The 22,841-nt window shown below is 40.8% G+C and overlaps 1 protein-coding gene across 1 annotated transcript in view; it reads right to left on the bottom strand.

Annotated features, from left to right (window-relative positions):
- The window catches only part of SI (sucrase-isomaltase), a 152,256-nt gene that overhangs the window by 72,187 nt on the left and 57,228 nt on the right, over nucleotides 1–22,841 (bottom strand). The window contains exons 25-35 of the mRNA XM_084638286.1: nucleotides 22,396–22,545; nucleotides 20,522–20,728; nucleotides 19,361–19,515; nucleotides 9,839–10,007; nucleotides 8,142–8,238; nucleotides 7,908–8,020; nucleotides 7,681–7,806; nucleotides 6,213–6,341; nucleotides 5,979–6,086; nucleotides 3,790–3,852; nucleotides 1,940–2,074 (exon numbers count right to left, since the gene is read on the bottom strand). Of these exons, the coding sequence (XP_084494412.1) occupies nucleotides 1,940–2,074; nucleotides 3,790–3,852; nucleotides 5,979–6,086; nucleotides 6,213–6,341; nucleotides 7,681–7,806; nucleotides 7,908–8,020; nucleotides 8,142–8,238; nucleotides 9,839–10,007; nucleotides 19,361–19,515; nucleotides 20,522–20,728; nucleotides 22,396–22,545 (1,452 nt within the window). The remainder of the gene's footprint in view (nucleotides 1–1,939; nucleotides 2,075–3,789; nucleotides 3,853–5,978; nucleotides 6,087–6,212; nucleotides 6,342–7,680; nucleotides 7,807–7,907; nucleotides 8,021–8,141; nucleotides 8,239–9,838; nucleotides 10,008–19,360; nucleotides 19,516–20,521; nucleotides 20,729–22,395; nucleotides 22,546–22,841) is intronic.

The raw sequence follows: 22,841 nt of genomic DNA, 5'->3' as shown, positions 1-22,841 counted from the left end.
AGTGGATCAATGCATCCTCTGAACACAGACACCTCTCTTCTTATCAGGTAACGCCTACTTTTTGGTATGTGTTCCGCCTTCTGCATGACTCTGGCAGAGCAGAGATTACAGCCACATTCTTTTGTGGCAGTTCCCCAGTGACAGACTGTCAGGATCTTGCTGAAGGGTTTATGCCAGCAGAAACTGGTATAGAGCCCAAGATGAACTCAGCCCTTAGAGTTTAAGGCTGTGATTTTTAAAGGACTCTAATGGAGTTGGGTGGCCAAATCCCACTGAAATTTGGACCCCTACCTTCCTTAGGTATTTTGAGAAATCCCAGCCTAAATGTTTCTTTTTCTTTTTCAGAGGGCCAACTGAATAAATTAACTGAGTCTCTGCTGGGAAACTTCCTTAATATCCTGCTTCCTAGAATGAAAGCATAGATACAGGTATAGAAAGTCTCCAGGGAAATAACAAATTCTGTGATGGGATCTTTGAGATGTGGCCCATGGTGATTATTGAAGGTACTGGACTAATTTTTAAACAAACTCTTATGTATTAGAGGTTTTGTACATAGATAAATTATTATTTACATAGATCTCATTTTAAATTATTCATCTCTGACCTTCAAAACGTGTAATAGTTTGTGTGGCCTTGGTTGCTACATTATGTTGTCCACTGGTTAAATAAATAAAACACGGGTGGCATTATTGAAAGATACCAAACATTTTACTGGATGCCTAGGCACTTCTCTTCTTTGAGACAACAATATATTAACATTAGATATCTCCCATAGCTATTGCATGTCTATTCCATTTTAGAAACAAACAAAACACTCCATCTAGCATAGTTCTGCAGTTGTCCTGCAGAGATGGCAGTCGTAGCAAACTGTTCGGGAGACTTCAAGTGTTTACAAGAAAAATCATCCTAAAAGCATATTTTAAACATGGGGGTGGGGTAGAGGGGGAGGGAATCAAGATAATGTTAATTAGGTAATGAAATTAAATATATCAATAATAAAAGAGTTAGGACTTGCTCTTCAGCAGATAATGTTCTATTAACAAAACAGCTAATTTTTGACCATCAGTAACATATTCCTAACAAATTCAACTGAACTTCTTCATGCTTACTTTCTGAGAGGAATGGGAGTAAAAAGGAGTTAGGCATGATTGGATTTATAAAAGAATTCTTTGAAGCACAAGGTAGTATGGGAAAAGTCAGTCAGATAAACTTCCATATTTTTCATTTCTTATGCTGAGGGAGAGTGTAGCCTTCATAATTGTGTGAGGTGATCATTCTACTGCAATGATGGGGTGATCATTCTACTGCATATCAGAGCACAATATGCCACATGCAACAACCACACCAGACCATGGCATGAGAGAACATTGTAATGGAGCTGGGAGAGGCAGGTGCAGATCCATCACAAACTGAAGAAGTCTCTCCAACCCACTGTCCTTAACACACAGCAGCAAGTAAGCAAACCCACTGAATTTACAGGTGGGATTAACATGCAGGTTTCCATGGTAATTTGGGCTCTGCCACTAAGGTTATAGAGCTAATCTGCTACAGTTATATCAAGACAATATGTTATTTTTCAATGGGTCCAAACTAAAACCCTGGACATGAGCCCTACCAAATTGGAGGGAGTGTAGACCTGCAATATAAACATCCTGCTTGGCCCCATCTCTATAATGCACAAACCCTAAACCCCGAATCTGGACAGGCCAAACTTCGGAGAAGTTTTGATCCAGAACTGGCTCTGAACTTTGAGAGTTGGGCACATCTCCACATTCTTCAAGATTTCGAACCAACCCATAGAAACACTAAAAAACAGTTTCAGTAATTTAAAATACTTTTTTACTTCAGCAAGATTTTCCTATAATTATTAAAACCAAAGGTAAACAACAAAAATGAACAAAAAACCTAGCTATAAAACAGAGAAAATATATACACTTACAATCCACAAGCCATCAAACTTCACACTTTTCTCTGGTTGATTTGGGTTAGTGTGGTATTCTCTTATTTCTCTTTGCCACCACTGAGCTGTGGTGTTGCGGAAAAAATCTGGGAAAGCTGCATAAGCTCTATATAGCTGTAAAAGTAACAGACAACGTAGAGAGAAAGATACGTATTATTGAGATGGAATTACTGGATTTCCAACCATGCAAATTTTGCATGGTTTCTGATTTCCTAGGTAATGGTTTGAACACTTCTAACTATAAACGCCATTTTCTGTGATGCTTATCATGCTGATGGACTAAAAGATTTTACTTTTATATGGGTTGTAACACTTGGAGAAATGGTGTGGTTATTTTTGAGTTATAATAGGAACATAACAAAATAAGAAAGCTTATATTTCAATATGCATTTTAGGTTTTTCTTTAAAAATAAATGTGGATCAGTATTCCATAGTACAGTTTAACCACTTCTGGAATTTTCAAATGTGTAAGCTGAGACACAGAAAGTCAAGAGTGAATTGTGACGAACACCACTCCAAATCAGTGCAAAGCCCGGAAACTAACCTCAAAGTTCTGACATTTGCATTTACATGAAGACTTCTTTACAATACTCTAGCTGTAACAAGGGGCCTTAGATCAGAAATGTACACTCACTTTAAACCCCTTTACGTTGCCAGAGCATAAATGAGCACCAATGGCTCAGATATTATGGTGATGGGCAGTAGTATAAACCCCCTGAAATAGAATGGCATAACTAGACTTAATGTAAATGAAAATCAGGTTCTTACCCTCTGCTCTAATCCCTAGATAACACACACCTTTTTATCAGTTTGTATCTGATCATACTGGTTACTTAGGGCTCAGAAAGATAATTTGCCTAGAGAGGCAAAACTTAAACTCAGTGAGACTATTCTTGAATAGGGAAAAATATGATGTTCTCAATGAATGTGAGGACAGAGGATTATAATCTAGCCACATACATGGAAGACTTCATAGCTAATAGTTGGTCTGAGCTTTGAAATTATATGCATTTATCATATTAATTTTAATATTTTGACTAGTTCACCACTTTACTCTTAATTGAGTGTAGATCTTAATTTTGCTTGGGTTCAAATCCCACAAGAAGTAGTTTGCCCTGAACTCCTACTGAAGTCAACTAAGGGTGTTGTCGCAGGGTCGAGCCTTAAGCACATGATGGGGTAGGATAAGCTTTATAAAATATTTAAATGAAACAAACATCACATTAGGGCACTGAATTTTATTAACTGCATGAAGATTTGCAAGGCAAACACTTATTTTTTCCAATGAAGTATAAAGAAACAAGAAATAAAGTAAAGGAGTACTTGTGGCACCTTAGAGACTAACCAATTTATTTGAGCATGAGCTTTCGTGAGCTACAGCTCACTTCATCGGATGCATCCGATGAAGTGAGCTGTAGCTCACGAAAGCTCATGCTCAAATAAATTGGTTAGTCTCTAAGGTGCCACAAGTACTCCTTTTCTTTTTGCGAATACAGACTAACACGGCTGTTACTCTGAAAGAAATAAAGTGACACAACACGAATCCCTTTTACAATGCATGACAAAGATTCTCATTAGAACAAGAAGCATTGCTAACTTTAAAATGTTCGGGAGCTTGTAAAAGGCTCCAGATGGTCTTATGTTTTTTTCTTAGAGGCTATAGCAGATTTGGCTACCCATTTTCTATGTCTCTACCTTATCTGTTAAAATAGATTACATTTGATAACTGCTTTGCTACTTTCCTTGAATAACTTGATACCCCCCTCTTTTTGCCAATAGATGTAATTAAGCAATCAAAATACATCATTATAGAAATGCAATACACTTACCTGCACTTGAGTATCCCAGTCTAGTGATTCATTAACAACTACGTTGGGAAAATCTGGCCAAACCTAATGAGAGGAAGGATATTTTAAAAAACAATCCTTCTAAGTTACACAGGCTGATACAAAATTTATGACAGACACTATATTTTAGGCACTATGATGGAATTCTAAAAAACAAAGCAGCTGTTGCTCAAAAGAAATACCCTGATCACACTCTACAAGATTTCCTGATCCTCCCTTCATCTCTATTGCTTTCATGGAGACCATGTCCCACCACACATGACCCTTTCCATGCAGACCATCCCTAAAGCTGATGGATAACCAGATTCACTTTTTCATTGTTCTGCTGCAAATGACGCACCATTTGTCATCAGAAAAACATGAACCTCATTTGAACCAAGCTCAAACATAGTACGGTATATAATTAACAGGAATTGTGTTCTGTGCTCTGTTTCCACCACTGAAGATTTGGACTTCCTTAGAACATGGAGCTATTTCTGTTTTGTTTATTAGAGACGAGCCCTTAGGCTCTCTAATATATAAATGGCACTGCATGGCGCATGGCATAGGCTTAATTGTGGTAATACATAAAAAAAACAGCATTCAAGGCACACTGAGTGCCATGATGTCTCCAATAGAGGAAATCTCACAGAGAATGTAGGAAAGTACTTTGCTCCCCTTCAGAACTAAAGACTCAGCCCCAAAACACACCTAGGCCCACAGATCCCACCAGATCCATGCAGATCCCAGGGAAATCACCAGAGGTCATGGCCATCGTTGTGAAACAATATAGTTCCATACTACTTCCCAGCTTTCCTACTCTGCCTCTCCAGTTCCCTGACAGGATCAAGGGCTTCTCAATAAGCCAATGGCACTGGAAAATTACTGTCAGTAGGATAATCCCACAGTGTGGAAGTGAAAAGTGCCTACGTTGATATTGTGGCAGTCAGCTATAAATAGGAAAGAAATTGCTGTGGCTTTAGAGTGGGACATATCCACAGAACGCTGTCCATCACCCAGCCATTTCCTCCTTTGCTTGGCCTACCCCTTCAGCAGCCAGCTATACTGACCCCCATGATTACCTATATCTTGCATGTTTCCCTCCAGAAAGATCTGCTGCTGTGCTCTCTATCCACAGAGCTGGAGGGACCAGTTTGGGTCACAGATACATGGGTGTGACATTTGCACGCTTCTTGTCTGCAGCTGTACCAGATGATGATTAACCCTGTAAGAGGGCAAGTAATAGTGCCACTGACCTCCCTAACAGGAGGGCAACTTTAAATAGCAGCGCCAACGCTACTGATTGAATCAAAGCATCTCAGGTGTCCTGGCCCCAGTCTCCCACTGGATGGTCCTATCCACTTTCTGGTTACATGGGCCCTCCAACTGCTTCGGAGGTGCTGACACCTTGTTCCAGTGCAATTCTGCTACACATGGGCATACTGCTGCTGGAAGCCTGCAGCTGGTTTCCACCAGCAGAATCCAGTCAGTGAACTTAGCTAATATTTGTAGATCTTTTCCCAAGAGGACTTTACTTTTGCAGCTATGCTGTGGGATGAACATGCACAAGACATACAAATGGCTATTGTAGGAGAATTTCTATTTAATTTGCTACCGGAATTTAGTTTTAAAAGAAATACTTTTATTAAAAGAAAACTCTGGCAACCAATGAAAATAAGATCTCTCACCTACTTATGGAATAGCTTACTGTTCTCTTTGCTTTGTTACTTCCAAGGTCAGATTCATAGAGTTTTAAGGCCAAAATGGACCATTATGATCATCTAGTCTGACTTTGTGCATAACACAGGCTGAAGAATCTCACCCAATTATTTCTGCATCAAGACCATAACTTCTGTGTCTGCTATAGCATCTCTTTTACAAAGATATCCGGTCTTAAATTCAGGACTTCAAGTGAGAATCCACCATGTCCCATGGTAAGTTGTTCCATTGGTTAATTACCCTCACTGTTGAAAATGTGCATCTCACTTCTAGTCTGAATTTGTCCAGCTTCAGCTTCCAATTACTGCATCATTTTATGCTTTTTTCTAGATGATTAAAGAGCTGCTTACTATCAGAAATCTCTTCCCAGTAGGTACTTGTAAACCATGATCAAATCACCTCTTAACCATGCTAATATGATTCATATTTGGAAATAACATCTCTGGTTTTATCAAGTAATCTAAAAACAGTACCTTTCCCCATACAATTTCACTGCTATTGGGCCATTTAATAAAAACATCTTCCTGGACACCTCTTGTGTAGGCTAGATAATTGGTTTCGTTGCCTGAAATGGCTGGATCCTAAAATTAAAGAGAATACAATTTTACATTTGTATGGAGAACAATTTAATACACATCAAGAGTATTAGGTGAAGTATGTAGCTTGGTGATCAATGGCAAAGGAAAAAAGGAGATCTCAACACTGACCAGGATAATGATGAATCTCATTCCTTCCTTTTTCATTCTGTCAACCAGAGCTGGTAGTCCAGTGAAGTTTGGGCTGAGGGTAAAGTCCAATTGCCGATCCATGTAATCGATATCCGCGTATTGTACGTCCTGCAGTTCACAAAAAGAATGGATGTAAAGTGATAATCATTTTTGCTAAGTATATATTTATAACAATACAGTCAAATTAAGAGAGCTGCTGCTTTTCTGTAAGTAAAATTGGAAGCTGCAGTATCTTAAAACAAAGGATGTCACATGAACATACTTACACACTCCAAAAATCAAGATCACTATGAAATTAGACCTTTTATCAGCTAAACTCATTCTGAAGTTTGCTATATATTAGAAAAATTTGCTATACACTAGAGAAGAATAATTTCCCATTTTTATTGTGGGTGAGTGGGTAGGTAGGTGTCAATGCCATGAAATAGTGAGGAAAATGGACATGCACATCAGTGGGTCACATATTGAGAGGCTTCCATGTCATGCATTGATCTGCATCATAAAGTGAAGAAACACCTTCAGCTTGATGGATCATTATGGTGAGTCCTTCTGAAGATTCCTTTGTGTGGGTGCCCAGCCACGGTCCTTCAATGATACTTTAGAGTAGAAAAATGTAACACAGAATATTTTTGCATTTTCCCTCCTCCATCTCCTGATCCTTCCTACTGGTTTCTATAACATTATACCATTGTACCTAGGCACAACAAGAGGCCCCATTTCTGACTGGGGCCTGCGCGTGGTACTGTAATGCAAATGATAATTATATGAGAAAATGCAAGGGAGTTGGGGTATAAGTTATGTACCAAAGCTGTTTGTCTCACAGCATTTTTTAAAAATGTTATAAGCCATGTCTGTGTGGGAGGTACAAAATAATTTCCACAATGGCATCAAAGTCTCAATCTGTGGAGCCCAAGGGAGTTAACAAAAATTCCTAACAGGGACTCCAGCTGCACCACTCCCCAGCCCAAGACGATCCTGCCTTCAAAAGGCTAAATCTAGCCAGTGCCCCAGTTGTCTGCACCATGAACCCAGTCCTGTATTCCTTGCACCTCTGTTACTCCCACTAACTCAATAAGACTTTTAAGAGCACAGGGAACGTAGGACTGATCTCAAAGCGGGTGCAATGTGTATCCATATTTCAGGAATATACAGACATTTGAATTATGTCAGCTTCCTAATTGCAACCATGCCTTATATAAGCTAATAAGATTTTAAAATATGAAATACGATAGTACAAAATAGTTCCAACTAATAAGGTCTAGCTAATAAAAAGAAAAAAGAGCACTATTGTTATTTCACTCAGAGTAAACAAAGAAGTTTAATTACAGTTTAGTGCATACACTAGTTTCTATTCTACAGTGGCTGTTTTTATTCTCCTTTTTATCAGGGGACAGTCTGAAAAAGTGTATGCTACTGTTTGAACTCTAATTTAATTGGAATAACATACATAAGGTATCCGAGCTGCCTTCATTGCTTCGTACAGGTCAGAGACTTCTATGTCATTTTTGTATCCATAACGGCATAACTGGAATCCCAAAGCCCAGTACGGTGGCATGACCGGTCGTCCAATCAGCTAACAACAACAAAATAGGGGTAAATATAGTATTGAAATCTGATGATAAAAGATATCAAGACCAAAAAATGTAATTAATTGTGACATCATATCAATCCTACTGCAGTGTATTCCTGAACAACAAGCTCTGGCGTTGGGCCCAACACCATGTAAAAGTCCAGAATTCCTCCGATAGTGCGATATGTCAGAGCAGGAGTTGGCTGGAATGTGACATCTGAAAACCCAGAAAGTGAAAGCAAAAAGAGAATGTTTAGATAATCCACTCTTTAAGGAAAAGGACACAATATATGAAAACACTTCAGGAATAAAAAAAATTGTGATTTTTTTTTTTTTACCCATTGCATTGCTGTTAAGCAAGAGGACTCCATGAGCATTTCCATCATTTTCTAAGCCCATGTAAAAAGGATGGACACCATAAGAGTTAAGTTTGTACTGCAAAATAAATAAAAATAATTGAATTTTCTACTATAGAAATACCCAAAATATTCATATATTTTCCATTTATTTATAGTGATCATAATATATGATTGGACAAATAAGGTCAAAAGAATTATCAGAGAATCTCTTCCTCTGCCTACACACACTTCTAAAACAGACTGAGGTAAATATTTAAGTTTCCTACAGAAAGATTATTTTCAACAGTTTGACACTTTTGTACTCAATGTTTGAGAGCAATCGAGTAAAAAAAAAAAAATTGGACTACTGTAGATCCCTGAATAACTATTGATAACATGAAACACCTTTCCCAGTACAAAGCATTCCTATTTTCAAGCAGTTTTGTTCTGTAATCAGTATCCACATTGGTGACTCTCTTATTTGAAAGGCATTATAGCTGAAACTGTAATGATTAGGGGACTATAAATGTGGTGACTGGAGTTGTGGAGAAGCAGCATATATAGGAAAGAAATGCTACAGAGCAATTGAAGGTAGATTATAATTTTTGGCTGATGGGTGGGGAGGGAAATGCAGATTCAGCAAACCAAAAAGTTTCACAGATTCATGTCAGTTTCACTGAATTGTTTTAATTTTAAAAAATTGAAATATGTGTTTCAAAATTTTGAAACAAAACCTTTTGATTTTTCAGTCTACAACACTTTTGTTTCGTAACTTTCTTTCACTTTATTTTTAAAAAATGTAAAAGAAAATCTTCAGCAAACTGAAGTTTTGTTTCAGCTCAACGAAACATTTAGTTTGACCCAAAGTAAAAAAAAAACAAAAACCCACAATTTTAGACTCGCTGAAATTTTAAAAAAATTTTAAGTTCTACCTGAAACAATTTTTTTCTGATTTTTTCAGAACTGCAAGGGAACCAAAATATCCATTCTGTGGACAGCTCTGAGAAAAATATGCTACCACTTTCATTGTTCACTTTATAGGGGTTGCAAACCTCACATCACCATATGTACTATTGCATATGATGCATTTGCCACTGTTCAGGTCTGCATCAAGACTTGAGTTCCAATCAGGGTCTTTGATCATAACTAAAAAGACAGGATTAGAGATGGCCATAAGCTATTCCCTGAAACACATTTTTCCACATCATAAACTACAGTACTTCCTGGGCCTGATCTAGTGTCCAACGGGACTTTTACATTGACTTCAATGACCTTTGGATGAGCACTAATACTGGTCTCTCTCAACTCAAAGGCCTACGACTGAGATATGAAGTCTGCAAATCAGGACTGACAGGGCTATATGGGATCTCAATGCTGGGCCTGCCTGCATATTTAGTCACACCTTTTGTCTTTCCCCGCCAAGCCAGGGGAACACAAATGTAGTGTAATGCCACGTTTGCCCCCTCCTCAGTTTCTGTATGGTCGAAGCTCATTCACATCTGTGGATCTGTCCTACAAGCCATAGCCAAAATGAGCCCACCACCCCCAGACAGAATTCAGTGGATTGTACATTAAATTCTCAAAAAGTGTCTGCCTTGATTCAGTTTAAGTGAATAGCAAGCTACATAGACCCAGAGGCATATAAAGCAAAGAAAGCAAAGCTACTTAGAGAAAAAACAAAATCTGTTTCTACTTACACCAGGGGGCTGGTCTTTAGCGAACATTCCCCAGGTGTTCCAGTTCATATCACGCCGAAACATAGGGTGTTCATTTTCACCAAGTCCATAGATATACTCTGATGGCAGACGGGTAGAAATCTGAATAAACATGTCGCTAAAGGTGAAGCCAGGTACCTGAGAATCCCAACTGAAAGAGAATGAGAATTATCCCATTATCATCAGTAAAGGGTGGAAAGAATAAAGAGAGAATATTGCGGAATAGAGGTTTTCAGTGCTATGCAGGGCTCAGAAACAGCTAGTACATGTCCATATACTGCGCTATACTGTACTGAAGTTTCCATCCTGTCCTCCAGTAACACACCTTTCTTTTACAAAAAAAGGATGTCTCTTACTGTTACAGTTGCAAAGAACACATTAAAAATGTGAACCAAATGTAACTGATGCAGAGATGCGTACGAAAATTTGCAAAAAGCCTGAAACAACAGCTCTGAGAGGCCATCGATTTCAGTGAGGTGTTTCAACTATTTATTGTAAGTAGCCTCTCATTTTGTCAACATGTATGGCAGAGCTTATTTTGCTGGAGCTGCTTGAAACAATATGATCAGCTTCCCCATCTGCCCCCTCTACAGTCCAACCCCTGGTGCCACATGTGATTTAGTCAACAAGGAGATGTCATTATTGTTTATATCAGATTTTTGCCCGGTGCTGAAAATCTACTTTTGAATCTCATTCATTGCAAATGAAGTGTAATTCAATTCATTCTTTGTTGTTAATCTGATTATGATCTGATAATAGATCTTCTGAATAATTATGCAGTTCCAGGAGAGCGAATGGTTAGGGAATGGTATGAATGGGTTTTTTTCTGGTTGGCCAAGCATTCACTACAATTCAATTTTAAGTACCTTAAAAGAACAAATTGTATTACAAAATACATAAGCCATTTTCACAACTGCATCACATTGTTGAATCACATTCAATTTGTGGCCCACCATAACCCCAGATTTTTTCTGCAATACTACTGCCTAGTCAGTTATCCCCATTTAAGAGTTCGGCATTTGATTTTATCTTTCCTAAATAAAGTACTTTGCACCTATCTTTATTGAATTTTGTCTTGTTGATTTCAGACCAGTTCATTTTGTCAAGATTGTTTTGAATTTTAGTTCTGTCCTCCAAAGTGCTTGCAACCCCTCCCAGCTTGGTGTCATCTGCAAATTTTATGAGTACATGCTCTACTCCATTATACAAGTCATTAATAGAAATATTGACTACTACCAGATCCAGGACTGACCCTGTGGGACCCCAGTGGATATGGCCTCCCAGTTTGACAGCAAACCATTGATAACTACTCTTTGAATACGGTCTTTCAACTGGTTGTGCACCCCACTTGATAATAATTTCATCTAGACTGCATTTCCCTAGTTTGCTCAAGAGACTGTCATGTGGGACTGTCAAAACCCTACTAAAAGTCAAGATATGCCATGTCTATTGATTCCCCTATATCCACTATGCCATTTTTCCAGTAAAAGAAGGAAATTAGCTTGGTTTAGCATGATCTGTTCTTGAAAAATCCTTGCTGGTTATTCCTTATAAACCTATTATCCTCTAGGTGCTTACAAACTGATTGTTTAATAATTTGTGTCAGTTTGTTTCTAGCATTGAAGTTAGGCTGACTTGGCTATAATTCCCAGGGTCCTCTTTGTTCCCCTTTTTAAACATATTTCACCCTGTAGCAACAATGGAAAATTTTTACATGAAAATCGTATATTTAGGTATTTTCCTCTGTCTTTAATATAATGCAACAGCTAGGAACAAGGAGGAGAGTCTCTGTCTGATATGTACTGTACCCTCTTCCCAGAACCCTGCCAGAGTCTGAACGACAGTCGCAAACAGCAAACCCCAAGACATTCTTCAGTGTTAAGGAGGGGATCAGAAACCCACTTCTTCATTTTGGAATGCCAGCTTCAGACCATGAACAGAGGCAGCTGTTTGCGGTTGCTTTCCACAATCCCTGGCACCTTCCTGATACGTTTTCCTCCCTTTGCCCACTAAAGGTAAACCCCTGTCCCCCAGGTACGATCCTGGGGGGAAAAGACTGTTGAACGGGGTAGTGGACCAAGAGGGTTACCCTCCCCTGCCATAAAGTTCCAGTGTACCCCATTACACTTATACAGCATTAGACTAAGTCCTTAGTTATCGCATTTATGCGCATCTTCCAGAAAACAGCTCTAGAAGCAACATTACATAGAAAACATCTCCTCTCCTCTCTTCTCAGTGCTTACACTTCTAGGTCTGTCTTAGTCTCAGGTGTAAGGTCTCTCCATTTGAGTGTGTATCAGCTTTGAACAGCTGTATCAGCACCCGTAATTCAAAAGATTTAATGTTTCAGAGTAGCAGCATGTTAGTCTGTATCCACAAAAAGAACAGGAGTACTTGTGGCACCTTAGCGACTAACAAATTTATTTGAGCATAAGCTTTCATGGGCTAAAACCCACTTCATTGGCTGCATAGAATGGAACATATAGTAAGAAGATATATATATACACACATACAGAGAACATGAAAAGGTGGAGTAAGAGGCTAATTAATTAAGATGCGCTATTATCAGCAGGAGAAAAAAAACTAGATACCATTAACTTCGGTTTGAATAGAGACTGGGAGTGGCTGGGTCATTATACATATCAAATCTATTTCCCCACATTAAGTATCCTCATACCTTCTTGTCAACTGACTAAACGGGCCATCTTGATTATCATTACAAAAGTTTTTTCTCCTTCTGATAATAGTTCATCTTAATTAATTAGCCTCTTATGTTGTGTTTTAAACATAAAAAAGCAACATATAACAAACAAACAAAATTTTCACCAGAAGATGTGGTACTTTAGAATAAGGCAATTTACTCAGATATAAGCCAACATTTTTGGTATTTCCATCTAGCACATATGATGAAAGAGCACACACTCAAATGATTACACTGACTGGCTAGATACTGGAATAGTATCAGGTCAACATGTACAGGACAAGTAATAACTCCTAACCCTAGGGCAGGAAGTCCTGCTGTTGTAAAAAGTGGGAATGCTGATGTAAGCAGTGTCAGGATGAGCTCCACCCTGACATCTGGTGGTGAGGTGTGGCAAGTTGTGGAAAAGAACTTCAGGGGCCGATCTCATTTGCATAGGCACGTTAGCAATGATAGAGCAGCCGATGGGAGGAGAGCTCCCTGAAGGAGTGCTGGTCCCCAGTGGAGTCATAACCCTACCTGCTGAAGCCCAGGAAAGGGTGACTATACCGATTGCTAATGAAACGAGTCGTGATATTTTTGTGAAGCAAGGACAAAAGATAGCAGACCTCTTTGAGCCTGAGTCAATTGTAAAACCCCAGTGTGAAACTCAAGTTCCGACAATAGACCCAGCAAAGTTTGACTTTGGAGATTCACCAGTGTCCGAGGACTGGAAAGATCGCCTGAGGAAGAAACTTTGTGAAAGATCCAAGGTGTTCTCACTGCATGAGTGGGATGTGGGATGTGCAAAAGGAGTAGAGCACAATATCAGACTACATGACTCTCGACCTTTCAGGGAGAGATCTAGGAAGATTGCTCTCTCTGAGATGGAAGATGTGCGACATCATCTTCAGGAGCTGGCTGCGAATGGCATCATTACAGAGTCCCGCAGCCCATACGCCTCACCCATTGTGGTAGTCCGCAAAAAGAATGGGAAAATCCGGATGTGTATTGACTACCGCACCCTAAACAGCCGTACTGTGGTCGACCAGTACACTATGCCTCGAGTGCAAGACGCCTTAGACTGTTTGCTGGGAAGCCAGTGGTTCTCTGTGTTGGATCTTCGAAGTGGATACTACCAGATCCCTCTGGGAGAAGAAGATAAGGAGAAGACAGCCTTCATCTGCCCATTAGGGTTTTATCAGTTCGAACGCATGCCCCAAGGGATTTCTGGAGCACCTGCCACCTTTCAACGTCTCATGGAGAAAGTTGTGGGAGACATGAATTTACTGCAAGTGTTAGTTTATTTGGATGACCTGATTGTGCTTGGAAGAACCTTAGAGGAGCATGAAGAAAGACTTCTTAAAGTGCTTGATAGGTTGGAGGATTATGGTCTGAAGCTTTCAATTGACAAATGCCAGTTCTGCAGAACCTCAGTGAAGTATGTGGGTCACATTGTGTCCCAAAAAGGTGTGAGTACTGATCCTGATAAAATAGAAGCACTCACTACATGGCCACGTCCAAGTAACTACAGAGAACTCAAGACCTTCCTTGGATTTAGTGGCTACTACCGCAGATTTGTGAAAAACTATGCTACGATTGTAAAGCCTCTGAATGATCTTACCAGGGGACATCAGTCCAGCAAGAACAAATCTAAGTCCAAGAATAAGGGGAGGTCCCCAAAGCCTCCTGTGCAGAGACACAATGGCCCCTTTGCACCATTTGGGCCACGGTGGGATGAGAGATGTGAAAGGGCTTTTCGAGAAATCATTACTTGCCTAACTCATGCTCCAGTCCTAGTTTTTGCTGACCCAAGCAAACCATTTATCCTGCATACTGATGCCAGTTTGGAGGGTCTGGGAGCAGTCCTGTACCAGGAAGTGGAAGGCAAATGTAAACCTGTAGCCTTTGCCAGCCGAGGATTGTCTGATAGTGAAACTCGCTATCCCACCCACAAGCTGGAATTTTTGGCCTTGAAATGGGCCATCACTGAGAAATTTCGAGACTACTTGTATGGTGCTCAGTTCCAGGTGTGGACAGACAACAATCCACTGACTTATGTGTTAACAAGTGCTAAGCTGGATGCTACAGGGCAGAGATGGGTGGCCGCCTTGGCTAGCTATGAGTTCAGCATTCAGTACCGATCAGGGAGAAGCAATGTAGATGCAGATGCATTGTCCAGGCGTCCGCAGGCTCCAGAAGTTGCTGTGATACCCACAGATGGAGTGAGAGCTATTTGCAGTGTGAGTCGCCGAGAGCCAGAGGCCCGTGAGGGCTTTCAGGGATGTGTTGCAGAAGCTTTGGGCCTGCCCCCTGAATGCATGCCTTCTGCTTCGGTGAACTATATTGCATTAGACCAATCTCCTTTGCCCATGCTCAATGCGGCTGACTGGCAAGAAGCCCAGCGGCAAGATATTGACATTCGTGATACACTACTTGCCAAAAGGGAGGGGCGAAGCCCAGCTGCGGTTGTCCCACCTAACCCGGAGGGTAAACTACTATTGAGAGAATGGACCAAACTAAAACTGATTCAGGGAGTGCTACACCGAATGACCACTGACCCTTTACAAAAACAACGAGCACAACTAGTACTGCCAAAAAAGTACAGAGCCCTGGCCATGAGGGCCCTGCATGATGACTTTGGGCATTTAGGGATGGAGAGGACCCTGGAACTTATTCGTAGTAGGTTCTATTGGCCTTGAATGGCTGAAGATGTTCGCAGGAAATGTGAGACTTGCGCTCGATGTGTTCAAAGGAAAACTCTGCCCACGAGGGCTGCATATCTCAAGAACATCACCAGCAACAAACCTTTGGAGTTGGTATGCATTGATTTCTTGTCTGTAGAGGTAGACAAGAGGAATGTTGGAAACATTCTAGTAGTGACTGACCATTTTACACGGTATGCACAAGCATATCCCACACGTGATCAGAGGGCCACCACCGTTGCTCGAGTATTGTGGGACAAATATTTCTCAGTCTATGGATTCCCGGCTCGGATACACTCTGATCAGGGGTGGGATTTTGAGAGTCACCTTCTGAAGGAGGTGCTGAAGATAGCAGGAATTAAAAAGTCTAGGACAACGCCTTATCACCCCCAAGGTGATCCTCAGCCAGAGAGGTTCAATCGAACCCTATTAGATATGTTGGGAACTTTGCGACCAGAGCAGAAGGCAACCTGGAGCCAGCATGTCGCATTTCTGGTGCATGCCTACAATGCCACAAAGAACGATGCTACGGGAGTCACCCCATATCTCTTGATGTTTGGGCGAGAACCAAGATTACCCATAGACTTGTGCTTTGGTGTATCAGAGGATGGAGATAGCTATGAAACTCATCAGCAATATGTATCCCGACTAAGAGAAAAGCTGCGGGATGCTTATCGCTTAGCTACCGCTGCGGCTCGGAAGAACGCAGACCGCAACAAACATCGATATGATGCTAGAGTGCGTTCGCAGGAGCTCCAGCCGGGGGACAGAGTCCTGCTGCGAAATTTGGGTATTGCTGGCAAACACAAGATAGCTGACAGATGGAAGGCAATACCTTACCTGGTGATGGAAAAGCTGGAAGATCTGCCGGTCTACAAGATCAAACCTGAAGACGGTCCAGGGCAAATAAAGACGGTGCATAGAAACCTTTTGCTCCCTGTGGGGGAATTGGTAAGCACCCCTTGTGAGATGGGCCACAGCAGGGCCGCCGGGCAGAACAGAGGTGCTAGACCAAAGCCGCCATCCAACACAGATAGTGGGCCCCCTGCAGCTAACTTACCCCTATTCTGCACATCTGAGAGTGAGTCTGAGGAGGAAGACACAACCCTGGTGTATCCTGGGATGGAGACAAGATTTCAGTCTCGATCAGCTGAACCAAACGAGAGTTTTCCCTCTTCCGCCCTAAACCCAATGGCGGAACTATTTAGGCCCCTTTCTGATACCCCGGTGCTGCTGATGAGACCCCCCTGTGATGACACACACAGGTTATTGGACAATGGGGACAGACAGGTAGAGGATGTCCTGGGCACCTTGGACCCTCCGGCGTTAGAACTAGGAGTGCAGGGGCCTATGCCAGTAGCCGAGGGACCCTCCAGGGAAGCCTCTCCATCCGTCACTCAAGAGGATGTTCCCCCTACCTCGGCAACAGAGATTCTCAATAGACGTGACAGGGTGATAAGACCAGTGAAACGGTTAACTTATGATGCACCTGGGTTGACTAGTGAGGAGCCAATACATTTAGCACACAGGCTTGTGGAAGCTAAAGTGGGCTTCCTGAGGCCCTTTGGAGGAAACCAATGAGTTGGTATAAAGGGAGTGTGATTTGTCGGGACGACAAAGTCTCGGCTGGGGGGAGGATGTAAGCAGTGTCAGGATGAGCTCCACCCTGACATCTGGTGGTGAGGTGTGGCAAGTTGTGGAAAAGAACGTCAGGGGCCGATCTCATTTGCATAGGCACACCCACCACGCCTAGAATGAGACCATAGCTGCCCAAATGGTCACTTTGGCTGCTGTGGGATCCCCAGTGTCTCTGTTATTGAGGCAGGAAGAATAAATTGTTATTACCCTGATTATGGGAACTGTGCTTGGAACTGTACGTGGCCTTTTGTTATGATGGAGGGATTCACCATCAACTAAGTAGCACTCGCTAGGCAAGGGTCATGGGTTCCAAAACTGTGTGAATGGAGAGAGGCTGGGGACAAGTATTAATACTTGGTGGCATGGGCCCCTTGGTGAGGGCCTTACATGCTAATTGCACTTCCTCCTCTCTCCATTGTAGAATATCAGAGCTAATTTTGATTTCATTAGAAGTCTAGTTATAGGCTGCTGAGCTCACTTTGGGCTGACAGTGCACCAGCACTGGGGCTCCCCTATTATAAGCTGAATTCACCTAAGAGCTGAAATCACTGAGTGTTGTGTTAAGTAGTGGGGGAGCCTGAAGATATATTGTGGAGCAGTTTGCGGGACGGCTGGTGAAGCAGTTCGACGCGGCGCAGTGTGTGGATGGCAGGAGCTGCTTGTGGGCCGTGGAGCTGAGTGAAGGAGTTCGTGGGGCGGCTGACGGAGCGGAGCGGAGCGCAGCTAAGCGAAGGAGTTCGTGGGGCGGCTAGCGGAGCGGAGCGCAGCTGAGCGAAGGAGTTTGTGGGGCGGCTGGCGGAGTGGAGCGCCGCTATGGAGCTATGGGGCGGTCAGCTTCAGATCACGTAAGGTGCCTCTTACCCCTGTCCCATTTCCACCCAGGTTGGGAGGTAAAGCTCCGCAGATAAACTTTCGAACTCTGGGGCTGCCCTGACCAGGGACAGAGACTTTTGGGGCATTGGACTTTTGGGACTTTGGGTGATTTGGGGTTGCTGGATTCAAGAACCAAAGGGAAAAGGGCATGCCCCCAATTTGCCTGGGGTGGGTTTTTTGCTCATGGGTTGTGTTATGAATCCTGTTGGTGGTGTTTCCCCAACATAATGCCACATTGTTTCTCTCTGTTATTAAAAGACTTTTGCTACACTCAGACTATGTGCTTGCGAGAGGGGAAGTATTGCCTCTTGGAGGCGCCCAGCGGGGGTGGTATATATTGGTCCCAGGTCACTGGGTGGGGGCTCGAGCCGGTTTGCATTGTGTTATTGGAATGGAACCCCTAGATATTGAACCCGGCCCTTGTTGCTGCCAACTCTGACGGGCAGAAGGGTTACACTTAGATGGTCTCAAAAGGCTACTTCAACTTTCTTTCACAACTGGGAAATTCAGGCAAATTTTATGTTCTGTCTGAAGACCTTGCAAGTGACAAGGCCCACAAAACAACGACACCTACTGATCAGGGCTACCTGCAACAGTCACCATCCCCTTCCCATTTGGAAAGATGGGGTCTGGTCTTTCCACTGTCCAATCCCTATCAGTTCTGGCCTATGTTTAGGTAGATGCCTTTTTAATGGACAGATATCTTCCCATTTCCCAACTGCTGCAGGTGCTGAGAAACTACACCAAATTCCCTGGGAGAAGTTAAAATACCCTATTGACTGGTATTAACATGCAGACAAACAGATAGAAAGGCAGAAAGTGCACTGATTGAAAGAGGCAATTTTGACCACTGCTGTCAGGGCCACTTGCCCTTTGTTCTGAAAGTTTCAGTCTTGGAGGAAAGGGGATGTGGGGGGACACCTACTGAAGAACCATATTGCTTAAAACCCAAACAAACAAAACCCCTAGCACCAACAAAAGTAAGCAAAAGGGTGTCCATTTACAAAAAGAAACAGAACAAACAAAAATCAATCAATCATAACTCATACCAAGAGATGAAAGTTGCAAGTAAAAATATCTTACAATCACAACCTTGATGCTAAGGGGAAAAGTAAATCACAGCACCAGGCAAGCAATAAGATTTGCTGAACATCTTTTGTCATAACCAACAATTACCCATGCCAAAGACAAAAGCAAACTGCTAATTATTCTATTCAATTGAAACATGGGATTGCAGAGGGAAATAAGATACTGTCATTAGAGTCACTCTACCACGAGATCTAAAACTTACAACAGCCAATTATGTGAGGTGATAAGGGAAACTTCTTGGCCATTTGGTGCGGAAAAGAGATGTTCCTCAATGCTATTAGCCCTAAGAAGTTCAGTCCATTAACAATCAGTCTATTAGGCTGTTAACTGAGGCAAGTGGTCAATGGTTAGGCATATCCCAAAAGGAGGGGCTGTCATTGTCTGACTGCTACCACTAGGGGGAGAAAACAAGAGGTAATACACCTAGCACAATACAGTGGAAGCTAACATGGTTTGACTCAACCTAAAATAAAAAATATTACCTAGAGCAAAAAAAAAGAAAGAAAAGGATTCACTTACATAACTGTCCCTGTGCTTTTGCGTCGAATCTGGATGCCGAATGGATTGTTCTGAATCGCTACTTCATAGAGTCTATTCTCATATGTACTTGTAGGACTGCTAGGGACATGTAGTGGTACTGGAACCTCATATCTTTTATTGTTGTAATCATAAATCTATGAAGCAGAAATCAGTTCACTTGAGTGCATATAAAATATTCAAACGATCCATACATTGATGGCACTTAAAAGTTCAATCGCTTTTTAGAAATATTACAAGTTCAATCACTATTCCCCATATTAATTACAGGGTACACCTCTCAGACTGGTAGAACCTTAAACAGAGGAAGATTTCTCACAAACTTTTCCAAATGCAACCAATATAGTTGAAAGACTTGAACAAACATTTAGCTAAAACAGATAAAGAATTGTAGTGTGAGTGTGTTGGGTAAGGCATTCTCTTTCACTATCAGTTTCCTTAGTTATATCATTATAATTCAAATAATAGATATATGGACTGGTATATAAGAAGCAATGAAGGTTGAAGAATCTTTTGTTTTGTTCAAGAGATTACTGTTGGTTAATGTGGCCCCGAATTTATTTTTATACATAATAAAGAGGATTTTCACTTTTTCACACTTTTTAAGCCACCTTTATACGTTTTTTGTTAATGCTTTATGTTTTTTGCTATGCTTACATACCAAGTCTATGTTCCCTTTATTCTATAGTTTGTCTTAGTAGGTGAATTCAATTATGCAATATGATCACTTTAATAACCGATTCACGTTATTTTTAGAATATAGTTTTATAAGTGTCATTAGCACAAAAGTTATCATAACTACAGTAATACTTACTGTTAATGCATAATACTTACATCCCAATGATAAAGTTCCTCAAGATTCCCCAAATTCTGATTGGTTGTTTGGGTGCTTATACACTATTACATATGATTAAGTTACAAGAACTAGGACATAAGTTCTTGTGAGGAGAGGATTTGGCTTAAACCCAAATAACAGCTATTTAGCTAAATGAAGAAACCTACCTCATCAGGTGGAAAAGTCAGGGTAGTCAACCAATGTACAAAAAGCAGACAACTGATTTTAAAAAAAAAGATAATTTATATAAGAAAAAAAACTTAACCAATGGAAAATCTCAGTTCACAACAATTTCAGAATGAATTTACCTTAAATTGCAGCATATTGTTGTCATGATATTTCACATCCAAGCGAAGTATATTGATAGGAGTAGTAGAATCCTTAGCACGGTTAGCGTAATTACCATTTCTGTTGAGGTTCACTGATAAACCTGAAGAGGTGTATGTAATTTGACTGACAGAATAACCATAGTCAGAAGGGTAGTAACAGGATGGACCATTACCAGTGGAGACAGGCTGAAAATTCAAATATATTGTAGATCAGTAAACAGTATTTGGGAACCTGAATTTTAAACCTTATTAAAAGAGAATTCCACAAGACTCCTATTTTTAACATGAAACTATTTCATTTCGAGCTCCTTTAAAAGGTTAATGTTACTAGAGTGTTCGGCAAAGAGGAAGCGATCAATCCTTTCAACTCTATAGCATATTGCATCTATTAAAAATGCATTCATACTGTTCAGGCAAAGTTGTATGAACAATTTAGATAGAAACCCAAATCCATTCAAAATTAAGAGGGGATGGTTCTACCTCACCCTTTCAATTTCAGCCTAATTCCACAAAGATATGCAGTCTTGGGCAGCTGCTGTTCATACAATTGACACACCATTCCTCCACATGGTGCTGGGATCTCTATCCTTACTATTGGATGTCTTCAAGAGGACATCTTCAAGTGTCTCTGCCGTCTTCTTTTGGTCTTCAGAGGCATATCAGGGTGGCTGCTCCCTGAAGTTTTTTATTATTAATTAATTCTTATTATTATTCTCTAGAATAATGTTTAAAATTCCCATCCAAGGTTATAGGCTAGCTATTGTCTGAGAACTGACAGCAAATTACTTCCAGGTCCCTGCTCTAACTGAAAATGAACATCCAAAAATAATCAGTCTGTGGTTGCATCTGTTGATGTGGCTTAATGCAGTAAACTTTCACCTCTGGGTACCTAGCTTCAAACTCTTGTCTAGTTGTTCTCAAGTGAAAATAAGTTTGCTGGGCACATCCCAATTCCCAGTGGAGATTTATTCAACTGCACAATGCACAATTTGATAAGATTAAGAGTCTCTATTTTTTAAAAAAAGTCCCAGCTCAGAACAGGAATAAAATTTCATTTTACACAGAGACAGACAGGCCTTTTCAAATGTTCATCATCCCAAAGCATTTCACATAGTGATGCTGTATTACAAGTATCCAGTGTGAGTGGAGGTAAACACATCAGCCATCATGGCTGTTATGTTCTCAGGAGTGGCTTGCAGTGAATATTAGACTTCAGAGCTAGAGATGCATCCAAGTCTTAAAGCATAGATTTAGATCCAGAAAAGAAAGTCACCCAAGTTTGAAGAACTTCATATCAGCTGTTCCTGTCTGGATCTATTTTACAAAGAGAGATTCAATTCATTAAATTAAAAACTGGATGAAAACTTCCTTAAAGTTCAAGGGTTTCTTCAGATCTCATGTTCCAGTAGAGCTAATTTTTCATTAGAACCTGTTTTATTGCTGACAAAGGCAGATTGACCTGCAAAAGGCACTCTGAGCTGAAGTGCAGGGGAAGAGCTGTATGTGGAAGCTTTTATAAAGTCCTATCTATTCTGCATAATTATAAGCATTATTTGTCCCTGTCTTTTAAGAATACCACATCTTCTTCTATTTTTAATATATGTTGGTCAAATCCCAGCTGTTCCAAACTGTCCTGGTTCCATTGAAGTTAACAGTGCTATGATATCACGCACCAGCTGACAATGTGGCCCCTTGTTTTAAAGAAGTCTTGTAAAAGGAGAAAATTGTCAGACTAATTCCCTTCTGAAATTGCCTTGATCCATCTTTTTCATCACAGCAAACCATAAGGAAAAAGATAAAAGTTTCTTAATTTTTTACTCTTGTTCCCTGTTAGAGAAATCATTTTTCCTCACCTTCCAGATACAGTTCAAGGCTTCACAATTCTGTTGTGTTGCGCTGGGGCTAGGGTGACAATTAAATTTTTCATTGTTATTTAACTCTTGATTCCATTCCAGTAAGTATGATTTTCCTAATTCAAGTTTAAGCCCAGTTACATGGGTAACCTGTCAAAAATTAAACAAAGAACAATTATTCAAACTGACCTCAAGCCAATGTTGTCTTCAACCCATATAGGGGCAGATCCTCACTGAGTATAAATTGTCATAGCTCTATTGACATTAACAGAACTGTGACAACATACTCCAGCTGAGGATCTACCCCATGAATACTTAGTTTATTAATATTTTTAAAATGAGTGAAAGCTAAAATTTTCAGACTTGAATTCTATAACCAGCACCTAAGTTAATACTTAAGCAAGTAAATAAAAGTGGCTCAGTACTTACAGCTTCCACTGAAGTTT

This window comes from Lepidochelys olivacea (genome assembly GCF_965140295.1).
Source record: "Lepidochelys olivacea isolate rLepOli2 genome assembly, chromosome: 9".
NCBI classification, from domain to species: Eukaryota; Metazoa; Chordata; order Testudines; family Cheloniidae; genus Lepidochelys; species Lepidochelys olivacea.
This window is presented reverse-complemented; position numbering and strand designations above follow the sequence as displayed.